At 41.8% G+C, this 25319-nt stretch overlaps 1 protein-coding gene across 1 annotated transcript; it reads right to left on the reverse strand.

Annotated features, from left to right (window-relative positions):
• Positions 1-1526: 1526 nt before the first annotated feature.
• LOC124274393 (mucin-2-like) lies at positions 1527-24961 on the reverse strand. The gene is made up of 3 exons (XM_046709773.1): positions 24918-24961; positions 3180-3501; positions 1527-2627 (listed from the first exon to the last, which is right to left on the reverse strand). The coding sequence occupies exons 1-3, from the start codon at positions 24959-24961 to the stop codon at positions 1527-1529; spliced, it is 1467 nt and encodes a 488-aa protein (XP_046565729.1).
• Positions 24962-25319: the final 358 nt, after the last annotated feature.

Raw genomic sequence — 25319 nt, forward strand, 5'->3', positions numbered from 1 at the left:
CCACTTCTCTACCACTTCAACACACACTAATACTTCAATTACTCCACCAACCCACACCAACCACCTCAACACCAACCCCAACACTAATCTCTACTAACCTCTTAACACTAACTCCACACTACTACCTCAACACCAACCCACACAACTTCTTACATTTCAACTCCACACTACCACCTCAAACACCAACCCACACTGCTACACTTCTCAACACCAACTCCCACACTACTACTTCAACACCAACTCCACACACTACTGACTAACACCAACCCACACTGCCATTCTCAACACTAACTCCACACTGCTACCATTTCTCTACTCAACCCACTAATACCTCAACACCAACTCCACACTACTCACCTCAACATTCAACCCACACTACTCAACACCTCAACACTAACTCACACTACTACTCAACACTAACTCCACACTGCTACTCTCAACACTCAACCCACACTACTATTCCACCAACAACACCACACTATCACCATACCACACTTCTCAACACCAACTCCACACTACCACCCTCAACACTCAACTCCACACTCACCACCTCAACACCAACCCACACTACCACCTCATCAACTCCACACTGCCACCTCAACATTCAACCCCTACTACTCACCTCAACACCAACTCCACACTACTAACACTAACATACTAACCCACACTACCACTCAACACCAACTACCACTCACTTCCACACACCAACTCCACACTGCCACCTCTCAACACCAACTCCCACACTGCCACCTCAACACCAACCCACACTGCCACCTCAACACCAACTCACACTCACACCACTCAACACCACACCCACACTCAACACCAACTCCCACACTGCCACTCAACACCAACCCACACTGCCACTCTAACACCAACCCACACTACCACCTAAAATACCCAACCACAGCCACTCCAACACCACCCTCACACACCAACCTCCACACTAACCACACTAACCCACACTACCACTCAACACCACACCCACACCACCTCAACACCAACCCACACTACCACCTCAACACCAACCCACACTACCACCTCAACACCAACCCACTCAACCCTCTCCACCAACCCACAACTACTACCTCAACACCAACCTACACTACCACCTCAACACCAACCCACTTAACCCTCTCCACCAACCCACACTACCACCTCTCCACCAACCCACACTACCACCTCAACACATACCCTCTCAACATGAACCTTATCAATCCTTTCCACATGTGGTAAAGTTAGAAAACAGTTACAAAAGCTGCTGCATATCTGATACAAATACCTGAAGGCACAAAGATACTACATCTTTTAAAAACCCATGATAAAAACCCATCCAAAAACAGTAAAACTGACAGCCCTGATTTCCAACGCTCATTATATCTGAAGAATCTGCTAATTTAATTTGAAGTAAATTGACCGAACAGAAACATAATCAACCTCAAACACAAGGTGATAGATGGTCAAGCTGTCTCTGATAATGAGGCCAGATGTACATGTATAGACATACCCTCAAGTCACATGGGATGTTAGTTAACATCAGGCAGCTCCACTGATGTACAAAACCCGGCTGTGAAGATTGGTCTGGAGTGTAGTGAACTAGTCGTCAGTGAAGGATGCTTGGGGGATGTAGTGACTGGATAGTGGAGGGTTGTTCTGGGGGTGTAGTGATTGGATAGTGGAGGGTTGTTCTGAGAGTGTAGTGGGATAGTGTTGTTCTGAGGGTGCAGTGATTGGATAGTGGAGGGTTGTTCTGGGGATGTAGTGATTGGATAGTGGGGCTGTTCCTGGGGAGAAGGATTGTTCTGGAGGGTGTTCTCAGTGTATTGGATAGTGGAGGGTTGTTCTGGGGGTGTAGTGATTGGATAGTGGAGGGTTGGAGGGGTTGTTCTGTTCCTGGGGATGTGAGTGATTGGATAGTGGAGGGTTGTTCTGGGGATGTAGTGATTGGATAGTGGAGGGTTGTTCTGGGGGTGTAGTGATTGGATAGTGGAGGGTTGTTCTGGGGTGTAGTGATTGGATAGTGGAGGGTTGTTCTGGGGGTGTAGTGATTGGATAGTGGAGGGTTGTTCTGGGGGTGTAGTGATTGGATAGTGGAGGGTTGTTCTGGGGATGTAGTGACCTACTGGATAGTGGAGGGTTGTTCTGGGGTGTGTGAAGTGACTGGATAGTGGAGGGTTGTTCTCTGAGTGTGATAGTGATTGGATAGTGGAGGGTTGTTCTGGGGATGTAGTGAGTTGGATAGTGGAGGGTTGTTCTGGGGTGTGCAGTACTGGATAGTGGAGGGTTGTTCTGGGGTGTAGTGATTGGATAGTGGAGGGTTGTTCTGGGGATGTAGTGATTGGATAGTGGAGGGTTGTTCTGGGGGTGTAGTGATTGTGAAGTGGAGGAGGGTTGTTCTGAGGGGGTGTAGTGATTGGATTCTGGAGGGGTTGTTCTGTGGGGTGTAGTGATTGGATAGTGGAGGGTTGTTCTGGGGATGTAGTGATTGGATAGTGGAGGGTTGTTCTGGGATTGAATGAAGTGTACTGGGGATAGTGGATAGTGAGAGGGTTGTTCTGGGGAGTGTAGTGACCTGGATAGTGGAGGGTTGTTCTGGGGGTGCAGTGATTGGACAGTGGAGGGTTGTTCTGGGGGTGTAGTGAACCTAGTGATTGGATAGTGGAGGGTTGTTCTAAAGAGGTGTAGTGAACCTACTGGATAGTGGAGGGTTGTTCTGGAGGGGTGTAGTGAACCTGACTGGATAGTGGAGGGTTGTTCTAGAGAGTGTAGTGATTGGATAGTGGAGGGTTGTTCTGGGGGTGTAGTGATTGAACCTGGAGGGATTGTGTGGAGGGATTGTTCTGGGGGTGCAGTGAACCTGTACTGATTGGATAGTGGAGGGTTGTTCTGGGGGTGTAGTGACCTACTGATAGTGGAGGTTGTTCTAGAGGGCAGTGAACCTACTGGATAGTGGAGGTTGTTCCAGAGTGCAGTGAACCTATTGGATAGTGGAGGGTTGTTCTGGAGGTGTAGTGAACCTACTGGATAGTGGAGGGGTTGATTCTGGGGAATGTAGTAATTGGATAGTGGAGGGTTGTTCTGGGGATGTAGTGTAGTGATTGGATAGTGGAGGGTTGTTCTGGGGGGTGCAGTGACCTACTGGATAGTGGAGGGTTGTTCTTGGGGTGCAGTGAACCTACTGGATAGTGGAAGGGGTTGTTCTGGAGGTGCAGTGAACCTACTGGATAGTGGAGGGTTGTTCTGGGGTGCAGTGAACCTACTGGATAGTGGAGGAGGTTGTTCTGGGGAGTGTAGTGAACCTGGAGGGGTTGTTCTGGAAGTGAAGTGTACTGTTCTAGTGGAGGTGTCTTGAACTGTACTACTGGATAGTGGAGGGCTGTTCTAGGGTGTAGTGAACCTACTGGATAGTGGAGGAGTTGTTCTGGGGGTGTGACGAACCTACTGGATAGTGGAGGGTTGTTCTGGAGGTGCAGTGAACCTACTGGATAGTGGAGGGTTGTTCTGGAGGTGCAGTGAACCTACTGGATAGTGGAGGGTTGTTCTGGAGGTGCAGTGAACCTACTGGATAGTGGAGGGTTGTTCTGGGGGTGTAGTGAACCCACTGGATAGTGGAGAGGGTTGTTCCTGGAGGTGTAGTGAACCTACTGGATAGTGGAGGGTTGTTCTGGAGGTGCAGTGAACCTACTGGATAGTGGAGGGTTGTTCTAGGGGTGATCGGACAGTGAGCCTACTGGATAGTGGAGGGTTGTTCTGGAGGTGTAAGTGAACCTACTGGATAGTATTGTTCTGGGAGTGTAGTGAACCTGATAGTGGGGGTTGTTCTAGGTAGGGTGGAGGAACCTACTGGATAGTGGATATTGTTGTTCTGGGGTGTGGTGAACCTACTGGATAGTGGAGTTTGTTCTAGGGTGTAGTGAACCCTACTGAACCCATCGATAGTGGAGGGTTGTTCTGGAGGTGCTTAGTAGACCTAGATAGTGGAGGATTGTTCCTAGGAGTGTAGTGAACCTACTACAAGATAGTGGAGGGTTGTTCTGGGGGGTAGTGAACCTACTGGACAGTAGAGGGAGGAATTTGTTCTTGGGGGTAGTGTGGTAGTGTTCTTGACCTACTGGATAGTGGAGGGTTGTTCTTGGGGTGTAGAAAGTGAACCTACTGGATAGTGGAGGGTTGTTCTGGGGGTGTAGTGAACCTACTGGATAGTGGAAGGGTTGTTCTGGGGTGTAAGTGAACCTACTGATAGTGGAGGGCTGTTCTGGGGAGTTTTGGGAGTGTAGTGAACCTACTGGATAGTGGAGGGTTGTTCTGGGGGTGTAGTGAACCTACTGGATAGTGGAGGGTTGTTCTGGGGGTGTAGTGAACCTACTGGATAGTGGAGGTTGTTCTGGGGGTGTAGTGAACCTACTGGATAGTGGAGGGTTGTTCTGGGGTGTAGTGAACCTACTGGATAGTGGAGGGTTGTTCTGGGGGTGTAGTGAACCTACTGGATAGTGGAGGGTTGTTCTGGGGGTGCAGTGAACCTACTGGATAGTGGAGGGTTGTTCTGGGGTGTAGTGAACCTACTGGATAGTGGAGGGTTGTTCTGGGGGGTGTAGTGAACCTACTGGATAGTGGAGGGTTGTTCTGGGGTGCAGTGAACCTACTGGATAGTGGAGGGTTGTTCTGGGGGTGTAGTGAACCTACTGGATAGTGGAGGGTTGTTCTGGGGATGTAGTGAACCTACTGGATAGTGGAGGGTTGTTCTGGGGGTGTAGTGAACCTACTGGATAGTGGAGGGTTGTTCTGGAGGGTGTAGTGAACCTACTGGATAGTGGAGGGTTGTTCTGGAGGTGTAGTGAACCTACTGGATAGTGGAGGGTTGTTCTAGGGTGTAGTGAGCCTACTGGATAGTGGAGGGTTGTTCTGGAGGTGCAGTGAACCTACTGGATAGTGGAGGGTTGTTCTGGAGGTGTGAGTGAACCTACTGGATAGTGGAGGGCTGTGGAGTGAAAGTGTTGGATAGTGGAGGGTTGTTCTGGGGTGCAGTGAACCTACTGGATAGTGGAGGGTTGTTCTGGAGGTGCAGTGAACCTACTGGATAGTGGAGGGTTGTTCTGGAGGTGCAGTGAACCTACTGGATAGTGGAGGGTTGTTCTGGGGTGTAGTGAACCTACTGGATAGTGGAGGGTTGTTCTGGAGGTGTAGTGAACCTACTGGATAGTGGAGGGTTGTTCTGGAGGTGTAGTGAACCTACTGGATAGTGGAGGGTTGTTCTGGAGGTGCAGTGAACCTACTGGATAGTGGAGGGTTGTTCTGGAGGTGTAGTGAACCTACTGGATAGTGGAGGGTTGTTCTGGAGGTGTAGTGAACCTACTGGATAGTGGAGGGTTGTTCTGGAGGTGCAGTGAACCTACTGGATAGTGGAGGGTTGTTCTGGAGGGTGTAGTGAACCTACTGGATAGTGGAGGGTTGTTCTGGGGTGTAGTGAACCTACTGGATAGTGGAGGGTTGTTCTGGGGGTGTAGTGAACCTACTGGATAGTGGAGGGTTGTTCTGGGACGGTTGGGCAGCTTAGTGGTTAAGGTGTTGGCTCGTCACGCTGAAAGCCCGGGTTCGACTCTCCACATGGGTACAATGTGTGAAGTCCATTTCTGGTGTCCCGTGCCGTGATATTGGTGGAATAGTGCTAAAAGAGGCGTAAAACCATACTCACTCGCTCATCCCAAAATATGACAAGCTCCAGGGAGGGTAATTATTTTCTGCACATTATTGTATCAGAAACAACTGAGACTCACACTCCCTGCAATAAATGACTTGTCCATTATCCACCTATAGCATCCTTTAACAAAATCTATTTGGACACAACTTTCTGAGATATTCTGGGAAACACTTGCAACATTAACACCATTGTTTAAGTTGGGTTTTGAACTGGCGAGGAATGACAGATCTTGACGCCAACAAAAACAGTGTTAATTCTAACTCTCAGAATCAGACTTGAGCTCACTGAATTGTCAGCTGCTGTTTGGCTGTAATGTACAATCCTTTCACGCACGAACTATGAAATTGATGAAGCTAAACCATTCTGGCAACTGACAGTAAGACTTCTGTCTTTGTTTACGTCAAGGTTGTCTTGATCTCCATCACAATAAATAACATTTAAAACAATTCCAATTTGAAAAAAACAGACATATTTTGGAAAAGGAAAGCAAAGTCCACAATGCCGTCCGTGTGAAGGTCGCAGCGAGTCTGTTTGTTGCCGTGAGTGATGTCTACAAGGCCTGCAGTTGCCGATTTCCCTGGAGAAATGTACGAGATTTATATCAGCAATAGACGTGGATCTGTCTAATGGTATCACAGCACAGAGACGCGATTAGAAAGAAAATGGGCCATCAGATGACACTATCTCGCACCATCACATGTACTTCCGCTTCAGTGAGTGAGCGAGTGAGTGAGTATGGGTTTACACAACTTTTAGCAATATTCCAGCAATATCCTGGCGGGTAAACCAGAAATGGGCTTCACACATTGTCCCCGTGTGCAGAATCAAACCCAGAGTTGTGATAAGCAAACACCTTAACTGCTAGGCTACCCCAACGCCCCACCTCAGCTTGAAACATGGACAGCCACAGTGGAGGACTTAACACATGTACTGTCAGGGTGGAGGACATAACACATATACTGTCAGGGTGGAGGATGTAACACATATACTGTCAGGGTGGAGGATGTAACACATATACTGTCAGGGTGGAGGATATAACACATATACTGTCAGGGTGGAGGACATATACTGTCAGGGTGGAGGATATAACACATATACTGTCAGGGTGGAGGATGTAACACATATACTGTCAGGGTGGAGGATATAACACATATACTGTCAGGGTGGAGGATGTAACACATATACTGTCAGGGTGGAGGATATAACACATATACTGTCAGGGTGGAGGATGTAACACATATACTGTACTGTCAGGGTGTCAGGGTGGAGGATATAACACATATACTGTCAGGGTGGAGGATAACACATATATCAGGGTGGAACACATATACTGTCAGGGTGGAGGATATAACACATATACTGTCAGGGTGGAGGATATAACACATATACTGTCAGGGTGGAGGATATAACACATATACTGTCAGGGTGGAGGATATAACACATATACATGTCTGTCAGGGTGGAGGATATAACACATATACTGTCAGGGTGGAGGATATAACACATATACTGTCAGGGTGGAGGATATAAACACTGTCAGGGTGGATACTGTCAGGGTGGAGGATGTAACACATATACTGTCAGGGTGGAGGATATAACACATATACTGTCAGGGTGGAGGATATAACACATATACTGTCAGGGTGGAGGATATAACACATATACTGTCAGGGTGGAGGATGTAACACATATACTGTCAGGGTGGAGGATATAACACATATACTGTCAGGGTGGAGGATATAACACATATACTGTCAGGGTGGAGGATATAACACATATACTGTCAGGGTGGAGGATATAACACATATACTGTCAGGGTGGAGGATATAACACATATACTGTCAGGGTGGAGGACATAACACATATACTGTCAGGGTGGAGGATATAACACATGTACTGTCAGGGTGGAGGATATAACACATATACTGTCAGGGTGGAGGATATAACACATGTACTGTCAGGGTGGAGGATATAACACATATACTGTCAGGGTGGAGGATATAACACATATACTGTCAGGGTGGAGGATATAACACATATACTGTCAGGGTGGAGGATATAACACATATACTGTCAGGGTGGAGGATATAACACATATACTGTCAGGGTGGAGGATATAACACATATACTGTCAGGGTGGAGGATATAACACATGTACTGTCAGGGTGGAGGATATAACACATATACTGTCAGGGTGGAGGATGTAACACATGTACTGTCAGGGTGGAGGATGTAACACATATACTGTCAGGGTGGAGGATGTAACACATGTACTGTCAGGGTGGAGGATGTAACACATATACTGTCAGGGTGGAGGATGTAACACATATACTGTCAGGGTGGAGGATGTAACACATATACTGTCAGGGTGGAGGATGTAACACATATACTGTCAGGGTGGAGGATGTAACACATGTACTGTCAGGTTTGAAGAAATAACATTTTCACTGTCAGGGTAAAAACATCAAGAACTGATTCTTGCATAATAACTTTTAAAAATCCAAAATGAGGAATAATTCATCACGAAAGGTAAAAAAGTATTTTTGCATTAAGAGAAAATGTCAAATTTGAAAGGATAATTATAAAACCGTACAAAAGCAAATGCATTTCTTTTGAGGAAATATATTGTCTCGCCTAAAAGATAAAGCCATGTTTTTTCAGATGTGACGCTAATTTTGTGGTGATATGTCCCAGTAAAACCATGTTGAAATATGAGATGATTACTTAATTAAACAGAAAATACCAGAGAAACTACAGCTCTCTTTGTCAGAATCAATAAGAGTATTAGCAGAATATGACCACGCCCTTGATTACCTGACATACACAATGGTAATGGGTTTTATTGATATCGGCATGGAGGCAGAATCATGATATAACTCTGATAAAAACATAGTGGATAATTGAGAGGTGGCTGCACAATAATGGTATGTATACTCATGGAAAAAAGTAACATTGCATGTCTGAGTTAACTGATTGGTTCTTCTTCAAGACATTGTCAGAGACTGAACTGAGTGAGTGAGTGAGTGAGTGAGTGAGTGAGTGAGTGAGTGAGTGAGTGAGTGAGTGAGTGAGTGAGTGAGTGAGTGAGTGAGTGAGTGAGTGAGTGAGTGAGTGATGCAACATAGTTCCCCCATGCCCCCAATAAGAGGCATTTTACCCTTCCATGTGTAACAAAAAAGAAATATCAAATACCATCAAAAGCCATCCTAACAAATACCCTCAGACAGAACAATGGAAACATTCCCATTCTTGCAGAGAGTTCAGCTCTTTGTGACAATCAGAAGGCAGCGTACAGAACAAGTTTGGGTTTGTTCTGACGCAACAGTTGGAAGGCAGCGTACAGAACAAGTTTGGGTTTATTCTCACTCAACAGACGGAAGGCAGCGTACACAGCAGTCAGAAGGCAGCATACAGAACAAGGCAGCGTACAGAACAAGTTTGGGTTTATTCTGACTCAACAGTCAGAAGGCAGCATACAGAACAAGTTTGGGTATATTCTGACTCAACAGTCAGAAGGCAGGATACAGAACAAGTTTGGGTTTATTCTGACTCAACAGTCAGAAGGCAGCATACAGAACAGCTAATCCATAATTGACAGACTGATTAAAGTAAACAAAGACTGATTACAGTAAACAAAATGAAAGTGAATCAGTTTGAGATCAGATTTATCTGCTTTCCATGAGGACATGAGTAGTGATTGTTGTCACTGAAGCAGTGACCTGGAAACAGAATGCCAACTTCATTGTCCACATTAATATGCAATGGAAATGTTTGTGGAAACCCAAACCCCACTTCTTTGCAAAATCCTTTGATATAAATCAGCTCGGTTTTCCTGGCAAACAACATGTTTGAAAACATAGACTGATAATATGAGCTGCTGTTGAGTTAGTGGCCTGAAGGCTAGGGGATAACGTGTGCTTTGTTCCAAGGGATTGATTTTGTTTTGTTCGTTGTATAATGCTGCACTGACAAGCAGTTTAGCTCTATGACAGTTGTCTGTAAATAATCTACACTCAATCAGTAAAAGACTTCACCAGAAAAACCAGTGATTGATATTGCGAGCAAAAGTCAGCATCATTATGGGTATATGACACTCAATCAAGTCCCTGAACCCTACAATCTGATCCACTTTGTCACATGTTGTGATCAGCACAGGCCGCTGAGGACCATGTCTAGCCTGGAAGCACAAGTAACATGCAGTGACTCCTCAGGCAGGGGACTTTATTCGAAAAATGCCTCTGTCCATCCAGCCATGAATGGGTACCCGGAAGGAGAGTTAACCTGATATCTCACAGGCTGCTTGGGTTGAGATGGTGAATGAAACTCTAACCAAACAATCTATGTCAGTCTTAGCATATTTGGCTAGGTATAAATTTGAAACAGCACCTTACATAGTCATTACATCTATCCTACCAACTCTGCCCATCCGTCTGCTGTAACGCCTATACATTACCTGTTACGTCTATCAGCCACTTATCTATCTGACCATCCATCTACCCACCATCTACCAATCTGACCATCCATCTACCCACTACCTACCCATCCATCTACCTCCACCTACCCATCTGACCATCCATGTACCTCCACCTGCCCATCTGACCATCCATCTACCCACCCTCTACCCATCTGACCATCCATCTACCCACCACCTACTCATCTGACCATCCATCAACCCACCACCTACCCATCTCCCCATCCATCTACCGACCACCTACCTATCTGACCATCCATCAACCCACCACCTACCAATCTCACCATCCATCTACCACCACCTACCCATCTCACCATCCATCTACCCACCACCTACCCATCTGACCATCCATCAACCCACCACCTACCCATCTGACCATCCATCTACCCACTACCTACCCATCTGACATCCATCTACCCACCACCTACCCATCTGACCACCCATCTACCACCACCTACCCATCTCACCATCCATCTACCCACCACCTACCCATCTCACCATCCATCAACCCACCACCTACCCATCTGACCATCCATCTACCACCACCTACCCATCTTACCATCCATCTACCCACCACCTACCCATCTGACCATCCATCTACCCACCACCTACCCATCTGACCATCCATCTACCCACCAACTACCCATCTGACATCCATCTACCCACCACCTATCTATCTACCCACCACCTATCCATCTACCCACCACCTATCCATCTACCCACCACCTATCTTTCTACCCACCACCTATCCATCTACCCACCACCTATCTTTCTACCCACCACCTATCCATCTACCCACCACCTATCTATCTACCCACCACCTATCCATCTACCCACCACCTATCTATCTACCCACCACCTTTCTATCTACCCACCACCTATCCATCTACCCACATCTACCCACCACCTATCCATCTACCCATCAACTATCTATCGACCCACTATGTATCCATCAGACTATCCATCTACCCACCACCAAACCATCTGAGCGTCCACCCACCCACCACCTATCTATCTACCCACCACCTATCCTCTGACCATCCACCACCTACAAGTCTCTCCATCTGGTCATTCAGATTGTTTCCATACATTGTGACATACATGGAGATTTCAAATGCAAATGCTTCAAAACATTATTAAAGCTAAGAGCTGTAGATAAATATTTGTAACATATCTTCAAATTTCACAACTACCAGGTGACAATGATTTTCAATGATAATCTAAACACAATCAAAATTTTCTCCAACTTCCTCAAAGTTTTAATATTACTTCATTCTCATTTGATCATTACACATGCTTTTAAAAACATTTACCCTTAAAACACAGTAACAAATAGAAACCAGAAACACCATGATGACAACACGATATATCTCATGAATAAAGATATGGCCGTTTATTCAGCACCAGTCCTAAAAACCCTCCAAGAAATGAATTCCTGCGTGTTAACACATGTGCTGGCATGACATGAATCTACTTTTTAACTTGTCCACAAATTAGCAACTTTGGAAATAAAACTTCGAAATTATGATGGCTGAGTACCTTCTTGAGAATCTGCAGATACATGTGAAGAACAGGTTCTTAAATAAAGCGAAAATCTGTCAACTAGTTTTTCAGGCAAAAATCCCTCTGGAGAACGTAAATTGCATCTTCACTTCAACACGGGACTTACAAATTTTGACAAAAAATGGATGTGATGAGTTTAAAAGCCAACTTGCCATCCCAAAGTTGATTTTCAGGAACTAAGCCTGAGGGTTTATCAAAAGAATTGACCACACTAGTTCTTGACAAGTTGGAAGTTTTTCATTGGGTGTTTCATTAACAGTTAATCCGTTGTTATCGGTTAGGACATTCGTAATGGTGAAATTGAATAAATTGAAAAACCCTGATCACGAATGGCTTAAACTGTGGACTTTGAAAATCAAGTAAAAATGTTGTTATAACAACGTTACCTCACTTACAGTTGTGCTCTGAGAATTACTGTCCATCTCGACCGGTTCCGTGACAAGACTTAATTCAAGGAATATTGGTCCATGACTTCCCCGAGGATGTGAGGGAGACTCACCCAAGGGATTCTGTCATTTATTTGATATATGATAGATACTCAGTGTTCGACTGATCTTATTAGATTTTGTACATGTTCGTCCTTCTTTTTATTGGATTTGGGATACAAGAAATAGATCACTTGGCGACAAATTGGGGGTAATTTTGATAGGGTGGTCCACATGTCATTTTTTCCCCCGACATGACAAATATTGTAATCGACTTTCTTTTCAAACTTGAAGATCCTTTGGACGGCTAACATTAATATCTGCAGGCTGGAAAATAGCATTTGCTTCATTCGTATGTCTCGGTGTGTGTTACGCACACATTCAGATTCAGTACATCTCATAGCTCTGAAGCAATTCCATCCATTCAATCTCTCCGATAAGAAGATTAATGTTGATAAGCATATTAACTACAAACTTTTTGAAATATTACAAATATTTGCTGTCAGATGTATGTACACTTTTTGCCCATTTCTCCATCTGTCTGTGGTTTGGACCCAGAGGCTGTTGGCTGACTCAGATCCCTTTGTGCCATCAAGTTGCATTTCATGGGAATATTGATCTCATGCTGTTTAACTGGGGGTGGGGGTGGGGTGTTGGGGGTGATTTATGCATGAGTGAACGCCAGTGTAGAATGAAGGTTTATACATGAAACTGGAAATCCTAGGTTATGTGATGGAGTGAAATATTATTACAATATAGAGCTCTTGTTTGTGACAGTGAGTGAGTGAGTGAGTATGATTTTACGCCGCTTTTAGCAATATTCCAGCAATATCACAGCAGGAGACACCAGAAATGGGCTTCACACATTGTACCCATGTGGGGAATCGAACCCAGGTCTTCAGCGTGACGAGTGAACGCTTTAACCACTAGGCTACCCCACCGCCCCCTGTTTGTGACAGAATACTGCTTGTGAGCTAAAGAGTAATTCTCATCTTCTGGTTAAGGCATTCGCTTGTCATGCCGTAGTGAGTGAGTGAGTTTTATGCCGCACTCAGCAATATTCCAGCTATATGACGGTGGTCTGTAAATAATCGAGTCTGGACCAGACAATCCAGGTATCAACAGCATGAGCACCGATCTGCGCAATTGGGAACCGATGACATGTGTCAACCACGTCAGCGAGCCTGACCACCCGATCCTGTTAGTCGCCTCTTACGACAAGCATGGGTTACTGAAGATCAATTCTAACCCGGATCTCTACAGGTTGTCATGCTAAAGACCTGGGTTTCGTTTCCCCCACATGGGTACAATGTGTGAGGCCCATTTCTGGTGTCCCCCGCCGTGATATTGCTGGAATATTGCTAAAAGTGGCATAAAACCCAACTTACTCACTCACTCTTTGCACATGTATGAAACATCATTTTACCAGAACACCCTGCACGTGCATTAAAACATAACTTGATCATAACACCCTGCATGAGCACTGAAACAGTTTTTTATCCAGTATGCCGATAAAATTATTTATGTAGTTTTGCAAACATTTTTTCCCAGCACCTTGTCAGGAACAGGTTAACTTAAATTAAAATACAGTCATCCCTCGCCATAACGCGGGTCTTGGGGTCCATGGTTGATCCTCCACGTTATGAGATACATAACACAGAATAAAGGCCAAGTAAAATTGTAAAATACCTTTTCACTATCAGAGCTGTCATGAATGTGCTTAAGACCAAGTGTAATCCAGAATATCCAGGTCGTGATCGGCGTCTACGGACACATCAGCAAACAGTGGCCCAAGACGACAAGGCCACTGGTACCCTTACATCACCTGTCACATACTACAGGCAATAGTCAAACACAGGCCAGAATATACAAATTAATATCATCTAAATACTTGCATATCTAATCATACTAAACTGTACAGGTTCTAAAGCCATCCTAAATAAATGTTACTATATTTACCTAAAGTAAATTTAAAAACATGATGATGATCAGAATGCAGAAAGTTTTCACTAAAATTTGTCTGAAATATTTTCTGGATCCGATTTTCAAAGTTAAAGCTTAAACAAGGACTTCATGTGTGTTTTTACAATATTATGAATGATATAGTGGGATTACAACAGTAAAAGTTGAGTAAGCTTTTATCAGTCTACCCCATTACAACGTGAGAAGACACAGTTTCTTCAATTTACACAGTTGCTGTAGATAATAATGTGTCCATTTATAAAGTGCCACACAGGTATACCAATAGTGCTAACAATGACTAGCACCGCACATTATTACCCCGGATCACCCAAGCTGCTTGTAAGACGCTAGAAGGTTATAGTCACGTGACTTGTCCCACCAGGTACCCATTTTCTGCTGGGTGAATAGAGGCAAGTTTGAACAAACTCACTTGCCTAAGGTGAGACCACATGTGTCACATGCGCTTCGTTGTGGGGCAGGACTGAAGTCCTAGAAACTCTCAGGAGTCAAGCTGATAAACACGGTCACCCATCCAAGGATACTCCGCACCCAACATTGCTTAGCTTCATTTGTGACCTGAGCTCTTTGCACAAGACCACACTTCACCACCAATATCAAACCAATAGAATTGAAAAACATGGGTAGTTACACTTCAAGACTGAAAGATATCACAAAAAGACCAATTCAAAAGAAGCATGATTGCTTTTACAGGATCTGTCCCTAACCATGATGACAGTCTCTCAATAACTCACTTCAAAACGTTATTGAAAGCAAACATTGGAAGTTATTAGTCAAAAACACACCCTAAATCAATAAAGCTTGACCAGGAAATCAATACAACTTGACCAGGAAATCAATACAACTTGACCAGGAAGCATGATGACAATCAACAAGTTAAACAAGTCCAACATACAGCCGTTCAATCTTCAACCCTATGCTGCTTGCATTTATGCATCACACGTGCTATCGCTTAATTTTTTTATCAGATTATTCGGCTAAAACATTAGATTAAATCCGCAGGCTTAAGTGTATTAGATTGCAATAAACAGTTCATAAGCCAATGAACATGGCAACTTTAATATCCCATAATTCTTAACGCTCCGTAGGATACCTTAAAAAACAATTATCGATCACGTGAACGAAACCAGTGGAGCGAAAGCTGGTACTGTACATTACTCTGGGTCGGACACAAGGTCACTCCAAAAACCACCTCATGTCCTGACATGCCTAACTAGATATGGAGCTAACAGTTTTACAGGTTGTTTTCGTATTTCAAGTAAGTGGGGTAAATTTACTTAGTTTCGTAAAGGCATTCAATAATTCATTTGTGTAATGTATAAACACTTGAGTTTATTTTCAATTCATAGTTGCATTCAAATATTTTTATTTTATGGCTTAGACATAAGATTGTTTTCTTACAGTAATAGTTTTTGAATTACAGCTTGTTCTCAGTTGGTTTCAACTGATCTGCATTTAGATTTATGATTGTACTTTTTTCATGAACTGATCATTTGTCACAATGGACTTGCAAAAACTGAATAAAATACTAAATCAAGTAATAAAATACTAATTCAAGCAATAAAATACTAATTCAAGCGATAAAATTGTCAAATTGCTACATTTCTTTTGCAGTTTATGTTACAAGAGAACATTGCATTCCCTCTTATCAATATATATGCACAATTTACACATTTATGCACATGAAAACTAAATTATTAACACAAAAACCTGAAATATCTTCCTCACATGATAGAAATAATAAAATAAAAAAGAATGGTTTTGTTCAAACATTTTGTCATAATTAGTTTGCAAAACTAGAAATTACTTTCCCAACTTTAACATGTCATGAGAATTTCATTCTGCTTGGAAATGGTAATAAGAAAATGAAAAAGGTGAAAGGAAGATAGTATCTTATCAAACAAAAAGGTCATATCACAGCCTATCAGCTCTCTGTGGGATGAAAGTCCCAAATGATGATGGTCTTAGATGAGTGAGTGAGTGAGTGAATGAGCCTGACCACCCAATCCCGTTAGTCGCCTCTTACGACAAGCATGGGTTACTGAAGGCTCATTCTAACCCGGACCTTCACAGGTCGTCTTAGATGAGAACCATTTCCTTGTGGGAAGACAGCGCTAAGTAACAAAGGTCTTGGACGCTTTCCACTTTTGAGCAATTCCTTAAAACAGGTATCGCTGAAAAACCAAGGATCATAACTGGGTTGAATCTATCATTTAAACAGCAGATCCTGCTCTGACTGAGGGATGCAACTCTACTTTACTTAAGTGGTGCATATGCAATTTTGAGATGACAACACAGATCTTGGACGCTTGCCACTTTTGAGTAATTCCTGAAAACAGAAATAGGTGAGAAACCAAGGCTCATAACAAACACAAGAAGGAAGGATTCACTTACATTATACTTTATACTGTGAACCCTCATAACATTCAGGTCGTAACCTCATGATAGCACAACCGTGCGGCCACTACAGAATCGAGAGAATATAAACAGAACCCAAAAACTATCCACTGCAATAAATCATTTGAATTACCTTCTTCATGAAATGATATTTACAGCAATGCTTTTGAAAGAAAGTCAAATTATTCCCTTCGCATCTCGTACCTAAGCCTCTTGAAGTCTAAATATAGTTTTTAAAAAATGGTTTTAAATTCAGCAAATTAAATTCAATGTCATCAAAAAGAGAACTGAAACTATAGGGATAGTACCATCTTTTCCTTGCTCTTAGAATACACCAACAACTGTGATAAATGGAAAAACTTGGTAGTAAAGAAATTCAATCTTCTACTTAAAGAAGAAATGTACGCCGGGCGTGATTGCAATCCCAGGGTTAGGTTTAATTCAATCATCGAAGAAGTGCCCTTTTGGGATCTACATTTCATGGAATCAATGGATTCACAAATAGAACTGGTGAATTTGTCCACAGAGCACCTGGACAAGAGCACAGGACTTCTGTAAATCTAAAAGTGTGAACTCTCTCTTAACTGTTTGTCAATTTGCCCTGGAATGTTGTGGGGGGTGTTTGTTTGGTTTTGTAAAAATCGATAAATTGTGCAAATGTAAATATTTAGTTAAATCTGTCTGGGGTTTAGTTCCATAAAGTGATCTTAGTGCTAAAACTCTCATTCTTTCCCAGAATTTTGATGGCTGTGGCGCTGAGGCTTACACCTTTAACAGACTTGCAGTGATCACAGAACCGTCATACTGACTGATTTGGACAACCGTTGTCTTAATGCCATTATGTATGAGATGCTATTCCAACTGTTAATCCTTGTATTTGTCCACTGACTGCCAGCCTTAATAAATGTCAACTGTGTCACCCTCATTATTATTATCATTATATTTTTTTTTTTTTACTTAATTCATGTCAGATGACCACGAATACATGAGCCTTCATCTGGAGACAATAAAATAAGGTCTTACCCTTGACCCAGCGTGGGTTAGACAAGGTGTCTCAGGGCACCTGTGCAGCAACCACAATCAGTTTGACCTGGTACCTAGCATACACCACTTTTAGCAATATTCCAGCAATATCACGGCGGGGGACACCAGAAATGGGTTTCACACAATGTACCCATGTGGGGAATCAAACCCGGGTCTTCTACGTGATGAGCGAACACTTTAACCACAAGTCTATCCCACCACCCCATATGCATAAAGAAGAATTTACGTTGATGTCTACACTTTTCACAACTATACAGACCCTGTGAGTGAGTGAGTGAGCCTGACCACCTGATCCTGTTAGTCGCCTCTTGCGACAAGCATGGGTTACTGAAGATCAATTCTAACCCGGATCTTCACGGGTAGATACAGACCCTGTGCCGAGAGGAATACACAAGTTAAAATCCCGTTCTGTAACAAAGACTTACAGAGACCATTGAAGTAAAACTTGCATACTTCAATACAGACTTCAATAGTCACACATGAGTGAGAGTGAGTGAGTGAGGTAAACTGATGGTTGATAGCCTGAGCATAACCCTCACAGTCAATGTATGACCTGTCAAACAGTATTAGCACTGGATGTATCAGCCGTAGCAGTAGTTCAATAACATGATTTCCAATTATTTCCCAGAAATTTGTTTTTTGGCCTCATTTGCAAAGAACATACAGTTACTTCAAAGATATCAATGCCTAGTTACTTCCCTTTCAGAGAGACTCTTCACACTTCTGTTTTAGCCTTCAACAATGTTATTTTGCAACTTTTCACTTCATGGCCTGAAGGCAATATTATTAAAGCTTTTGATAGTATATGGCATATTTTTTTAAAGATGTTTCTGAAGAATTCTGCCATCAATCATCAATGAGGTTCTGGTCACTAACTCGGCCCGAAAATCTATACTCATTTTGTATTTAAGACACGAAGTAGATGATTACACCTAATAGATCGCCAGGAAAACCCTTGTTTTTCTCAAGTGTCATTTTAATCACATAAACACCCTTAAGCTGATTACAGTAAATTAATTACCTATATCACATTAATAAACTTAAGGTATAAATAAACTCTAAACAGGTTGTTTTTTAAAAGGTTGTGAATTTAATTTTACAACAAATGAAACGAAAGCCTTCCTCCTTTGTGCCTGTTTGCAGTGGGAAAAAAATCAATTTTTCTTTTTGTGTTTTTGTTAACAGTTTGATCTCATCCATCTACAAAGAAAGATAGAGATCTTAACTAAGATGAACCGAAAAAAATATCTTTGAAGTTGTATAAACAAACTTTAAAGCTTAGCTCATGCCCAACTGGAATAACAAAGCTAATCCGATCTCTTGAACACGGCCCACTTCCCCTGGTAATAATCCATCAGCCATTTGTCATGTCTTCGTGTGCGAGGCTGATGGGATATTAATTGTCTATATGGCTTCTCTTTCGTTACAACACCAATTAACCTCAAAGAAAGTTTTAATAAATTTAGTTTGATGGTCCCATATGATAGAGAAAAGTCGGATTTTCCCTTAATAGATTCCAATTCGACATGCTGTAACAGGCTTACCTCCCCTTGATGATACATTTCAATGGCTTCCCTAATTTATATTTGATCAGAAACAACATGTATGCAACTTATTAACGACAATCATAAAAAAGGAGGAAAAAATTTGTTTCTCTAATTGGGATCAATTTTATCATCCCAGCCCAAGATCAAAGGACTTTAGTTTTTGAGTGTTTATCGTAGGAAAAAGAGTTACATTGTGGGACTTCGAGATCAGTAATAACTAGACAAGGGTTTCATTAATCATATTGCTTGCTCAAAGCATGAGACATCAATATTACCCCGGATCAAACTGCTGTGTCAGGCTGATCAGATAGGAGAGTTTAGTGTTTTGTTAATAATACAAAATCATTACATCTGATATTTTGTTACAATGTTCATTTTTCAGAAGATATGGAAAAATGTTGGTGTTAAAGATAAGTCACATCGCTACGGTTATGAGTTCAGGGTGTTTGTCAGCATTTTCATATTGATACAAATTGTTCAGTCTATTTATGTGATGTGAGAGAAGATCTGAAATGAAGTTAAAAGTAAAGAAAACGACAACAAACACAAGTTGTTTTCTTCAAATTGTGAAAGCAGCTTGTGTTACCTGTAACGTGGAACATGTGGACTCCTGAACACCTGGTGTCAGCGCTGACACAGCAATCTCATCGTATACTCATGGAAACAAATAAGGGAACACATGGAAGTACGAGTGTTCCTCTATTCTTTTCCAGATTTCTTCACAAGGTATGTATTGCACTCTGGGTGAAATTCTGGAAATAAATAAAGGAGCACTTGTACTTTCATGTGTTCCCTTATTTGTTTCCAAGAGTATATTAATTATTGCTAGCTCACATCCAATAAAAAAAGTTTTGTTTAAAAAATGAGAATGATTAAACACTAGTTTTGATGTTACATATTTACTTAGATATTTTCACATACTTTAGCTGGTAGGGATTCACTGACTTTTCACTTAGATAATCAGCTTGGTTTGAACATATTCGATGTGTCTGAAACATTCCATAATGATCATTTACCCACGGCAAAACCTACACCACAACGCAAACCTTCTACAATGACTGAGCTTTGATTTAAATCCTTCCCTGAAGGTCCCCGGAGCATCTCACTGACACAACTGCTGAATCAGGTCTAAACATCCCCCACGTGGGATTTCTGTTACACACGATACAGATTCTCGCTCCGGGATCCATCATGGATGCTGATGGTGGATGGAGCTCTTTACTTTCACCCAGTACATCTGGACATCCCATCTTGATGGGCATCACACACTAGGCCAGTCAGTAGGTACCCGTGAATACCCCCGAGATTCAGACGGTTTTATCACTGATGACGGAGCTGAGATACCAGCACATCCCAGGAACTTGACCCTATCACTGCACTACAGCTTCCGTAAATATGACACACATTATTTATTATTAAATTATTATTGACAAATATACACAATGTCAATTCTGCAGGTGTTTGGTAGTGAGGCAGCCTGTCATGAAATCTTGTCATTGGATTCAAGTAAATATTTTGCTGGTGTATATTTGTCTTCAATTCAGAGATACGATTAGGATAAACAAATCATTTCATTGGAAAAAAAGCAGTTTCTCATAAGATTCCACATTTGTTGGCTTAATGATGCTCTCAGCAATATTTCCAGTACCTCGCAACCTACAAATACTTCAGTCTGGCCAGAAAATCATACAAATTCATCATATAGTAGGCATCAACAGAAATAATTTCCTTTATGGTCATTCATTCATTTAGGCCAAAAAATAAAAATGTTGTGGTTCTGATTACACCTCTTTAAAATTTTGGGTAGGTAGGTAGGTTTTTGTTGTTTTTTTAAAAAAGATTTTGGAAGTAAGGTAATAACACAATGTGTAATTGTTTATTCAATCAAGCTTGCAGCCATCATGCCGACTTTCTCTATCAGAATGACCGATCTCCGCTGGTGCCGGGAAAAAACAATGGTATCTGAAAGCTTATTTTATTCATACAGCTTAAAAAATTAGGGTTGGCACCAGAATTCAAGGTTTTGTCGGGTAATTGGAACCATAACATTTTTTTATTAGGCCTTATACAGGCTACATTGATTGTCCACAAAGACATATGTATAAGTGATGTTCAAGGCAGGATATTATCCAATCACTTCTCAACTTTGACTTAATAAATATACATTTGCCAGAAAATAAAAGTGAGTGAGTGAGTTTAGTTTTACCCTGCACTGAGCAATATTACAGCTATATGGCGGTGGTCTGTAATTATCGAGTCTGGACCAGACAATCCAGTGATCAACATCGATCTACGCAATGGGGAACCGATGACATGTGTCCACCAAGTCAGCGAGTCTGACCACCCGATCCCGTTAGTTGCCTCTTACGACAAGCATGGGTTACTGAAGATCAATATTCTAACCCTGACCTTCACGGGTTAGAAAATAACAAGCCTCGAGTCTTAAGTCTTATCTGGTGACACAGATTTCAGTGGTTTTTAATGGCAAACTGGTGGTGAAACTGACATGAAAGAACCGCTAAAAGTCAATATTGACACCAGGTGTTTGCAAAAAGTGTAAGCATGTCTCAAAGAAATGTTAAGATTTTAAAAGAGGTACCATTACTCACTCTCAGTCAGAAATAGTTTTAATCTGCACCCGTCTGTCTCAAACAAGTCACTAACATGCTTAAAAACATGCATTTGTCTGGTGCACCAGTTACTGCTCAAGATTTCCGCAAAATGCCAAGAGGTTGCAGAAGGGATGCTGAAAATCTTAAAGTTACAAAGAACAGATTGTGTATGATGTACTGAGATCATGGGAACCACACAAGCCAAAATGCACTAAAAAATCTCCTAAAGAAGCCATGCACTAATACCGTCAAAGGCAGTTAAAAGAAGTGATCAGAACCATCAATCCGTCAATGTCATTGTCCAAATATTTAGGAGAAACCAGCAACAGTTAACACAACTTGAACTGTCCCATCTAAATCCATATTTCCATCATTCCACATGTGGCTTTGAAATCTGTCATATTCCAAACCTGCAAATCAAATTAAACAACCCCATTATGCTCTAAAAATTAATTAGAATATGGCGTCATGGCCAACCGCAAGTCTGCTTCAGTGCGTGATTCTGACCACATCATTAAGACTATTTTATGATCTCAATAATAAATTCAGTTACCAAATGATAATCTCACGAACACAAATCACAGCACAAATGCCATGTTTATTCGCTGGCAAAACCAAGTGACAGTCTTCACGACCATTTGCTGCAGAAAAACATTTGTCCAAATCCTTTTTACAGCTCAAGAGAGAAAATGGTGGTAATTTGTCCTAAAACTCTCTGTTCATATTCCCCCGAAAAAATAGCCAATCTAACATTGACGACTGAGTAATCTGAATGTTTTGGATAGTTATCTATCACTCATGTGATTGATCTGTTGGATTGAAAGGGGGCAGTATTGGGGAGGGATTTTCATACCATGGTTCCAATAATTATATACTGGGCATCACAATCTGGGGTCGTCTCATCACTCAAGTGGCACTAATTAATTTGTACTTGCTGCGGCTAGTACAACACGATGGACAGATGATTATCATTTTCAACAAAAATTGGAACATTATCCATCAGAAAATTGGTTCTTGTGACAAAATAGTGGAATTAAAGATAATTCTATTGATGTGATTTATATAAGGGAACTGGCAGTAATGCCAGGGTTTGTGTCAATGACAATCTCATGGTGTTCCGCTTTTTGTCATTTGCTTCTAATGCATTTCGGGTTTTGGTTAATATTTTGTTGTGAAACTGATTATATAAAATTATGTGTTTTATTGCTCTTTGTCATCTTCTGTCTATCAACTAAAAAATATGCAAGAAGGAAAGAAGGGGAAGGGTATGAACCTGTTTAATTTAAGAATTCAGCAAAACTTTGTTAAACTGCTATGAATATAATCAGATGTGTTTATCAGAAGACTTGGCTTCTTACACAGTTGCATGTTTGGAACTTACCAAAACAAATGGATGAATAAACTGTAAACTGAGTTTCAGAGGTTTTGAGGAACCACTGTTCTGATATTTAAACGTTAGTATCTTCATCAAGATAGATTTCCATCATTGTAGACAGAACAGTCCAAAATATGCTGAAATAGTCATCTTGGGCCACCTGCTAATACTCACATACCTTGATTCTTTGGGACCATTTATAATTATGGCTATGGGGGTGATGATGATTTTATGCAACCGAAACATGAGTCTCATGAACTAATTCAGACAGTGATCTACTTTTCAGCCGATCCGAATTTTCTTGTGTGAAAGTGAAAAGAGACACTACAAGCAACTATGGTTACACGAAATTCCAATTCCTTGTATCATAAGAAAATGGTATTTACTAATGAATTTTAATTTCAAACTTTAAAAAAATCGTACTTCTATATTTTATGGCGAGGTGTAGGCAGCATGACCTTAACTAAGACGTCACAGACTGCCCGTTTGTTGAGGCCACAAAAGTGATTCACAATTAATCTGGCTCACTGGTTATGTGTTCTTTGTGTTCATTAAGTGTACTAAACATACAATATGATTGATATAAAATCAAGGCCGTACAACACCGCCATATGTTCAGTTTGAGGCTGAGCCTCATTTTGAGATTTCCACGATTTCCAGATTTCCGTTTGACAGAGCATGCTGTAGGACAGCACTCTGCATGACATGTTTGCAAGTATTAGGAGTGTAGTGTTGCAATTTACAAGTGCTTAGATGTATCAAATAATACTGATTAAGATGTATAGATCCAGTTGAATGAGCTGGTCTCAAAATCCTGAACTGGTTATTGTACTAAGTTGCACCATAGGACGGAACCCAGTCAGCAGGAAACCAGACTTGTGTAATCAATGTTTTGACTTGTGGGGACGGTCACCCATTTTGTTCTGGGGAAGGGGGGTATCAATTTGGTACAGATGAACTAGGGGGCAGGGGGTGGGGTGTAAGTAATTCTGTACATTAAATTCATTTTTAAAAATCATGCTTAAAATTTTATGGGAAAGGGGTGTCATTGATTTCATATGTATCATGAGGGGGGGGGGGCACTTACTTTGTACATAAGTTTTAGGGGGTCTATCACATTATACATGCTTCTCCATAAAAATCATCATCAACCCTCTTGCCATAAATTATGAACGGTCCCTCATGAAGTCATTTGGGAAGGGGTCAAGTGGACATACTTGGCCAACATTAACAGTGAAAGGTGTACTGCCTAGTCAAAAACTTTGCTAAATCTGAATCAAATCAAAATATATAAATTCTCTGTGGATCTCAGTCCTAGTAATGAGCAACTGTTTTGTCTTATCGACAATTCCTCATTAAGGTGAGGTGAAATTTGGTTTAACGTCGTGCTTGAGAATATTTCGCTCATATGACGATGAGCATGCGTGTGTATGTGTATGTGCGGTTGCTTGTACTAGCCCAGACTTAAGCTGGTTTTATAGTGCTAGCTCACTGAGATACCATGCCGCAGTGAAGCATGAATACCCCACTCAGACACATTATACTGACTCCGAGCCGACCAGTCCTTGTTGTACCCATTAATGCCGAGCGTCAGGCAGGGACCAACAAGTACCATATTTTAACGTCTTTTGGTATGACGCGGTCGGGGATCGAACCCGCGACCTTCCGCTCTCCGGGCGGACGCTCTAACCACTACACCACGGAGGCGGTTTCCTCATTAAGGGGGAGGGACACTTGGGATTATTATTGTGGGAGGCAGGCCTGAAGGGGTACAGATTCGTCATCTCTGATTAACATTAACTTACGTTGACTGCATACCATAGACCTCATATCCGGCTGCCAGCTCCATTGGCCATTGGTTTGTGATGCCAGGTCACTCCAACCCCGTACGATTTGCAAGTGCAAATGATTCAAGTTCGATAATCCGCAGTTTACTCAAATTGATTACCGCTAAAAACATATTATTTCCATTTCAAAATCCATATGCAAGTTTGTTGAAAACTGTCTACAACTGGCGGCTAACAATTGCTTGAATTAATGACTGTATGAATTGACTTTCTCTAAATATTTCTTGTTTGACAAACTTCTATCACATTTCTTGTGTTTACTTTAAACACCCACTTGTTTATTTCAAGTCCGTTTACTGTCATTGGGAAAGATTAAAACTGTAATGCGGGACAAAGTCTATAACATGATTGTAGGGTCTG

Source organism: Haliotis rubra, unplaced genomic scaffold (assembly GCF_003918875.1).
Source record: "Haliotis rubra isolate DU_JTF1 unplaced genomic scaffold, ASM391887v1 Scf190, whole genome shotgun sequence".
NCBI lineage: Eukaryota > Metazoa > Mollusca > Gastropoda > Lepetellida > Haliotidae > Haliotis > Haliotis rubra.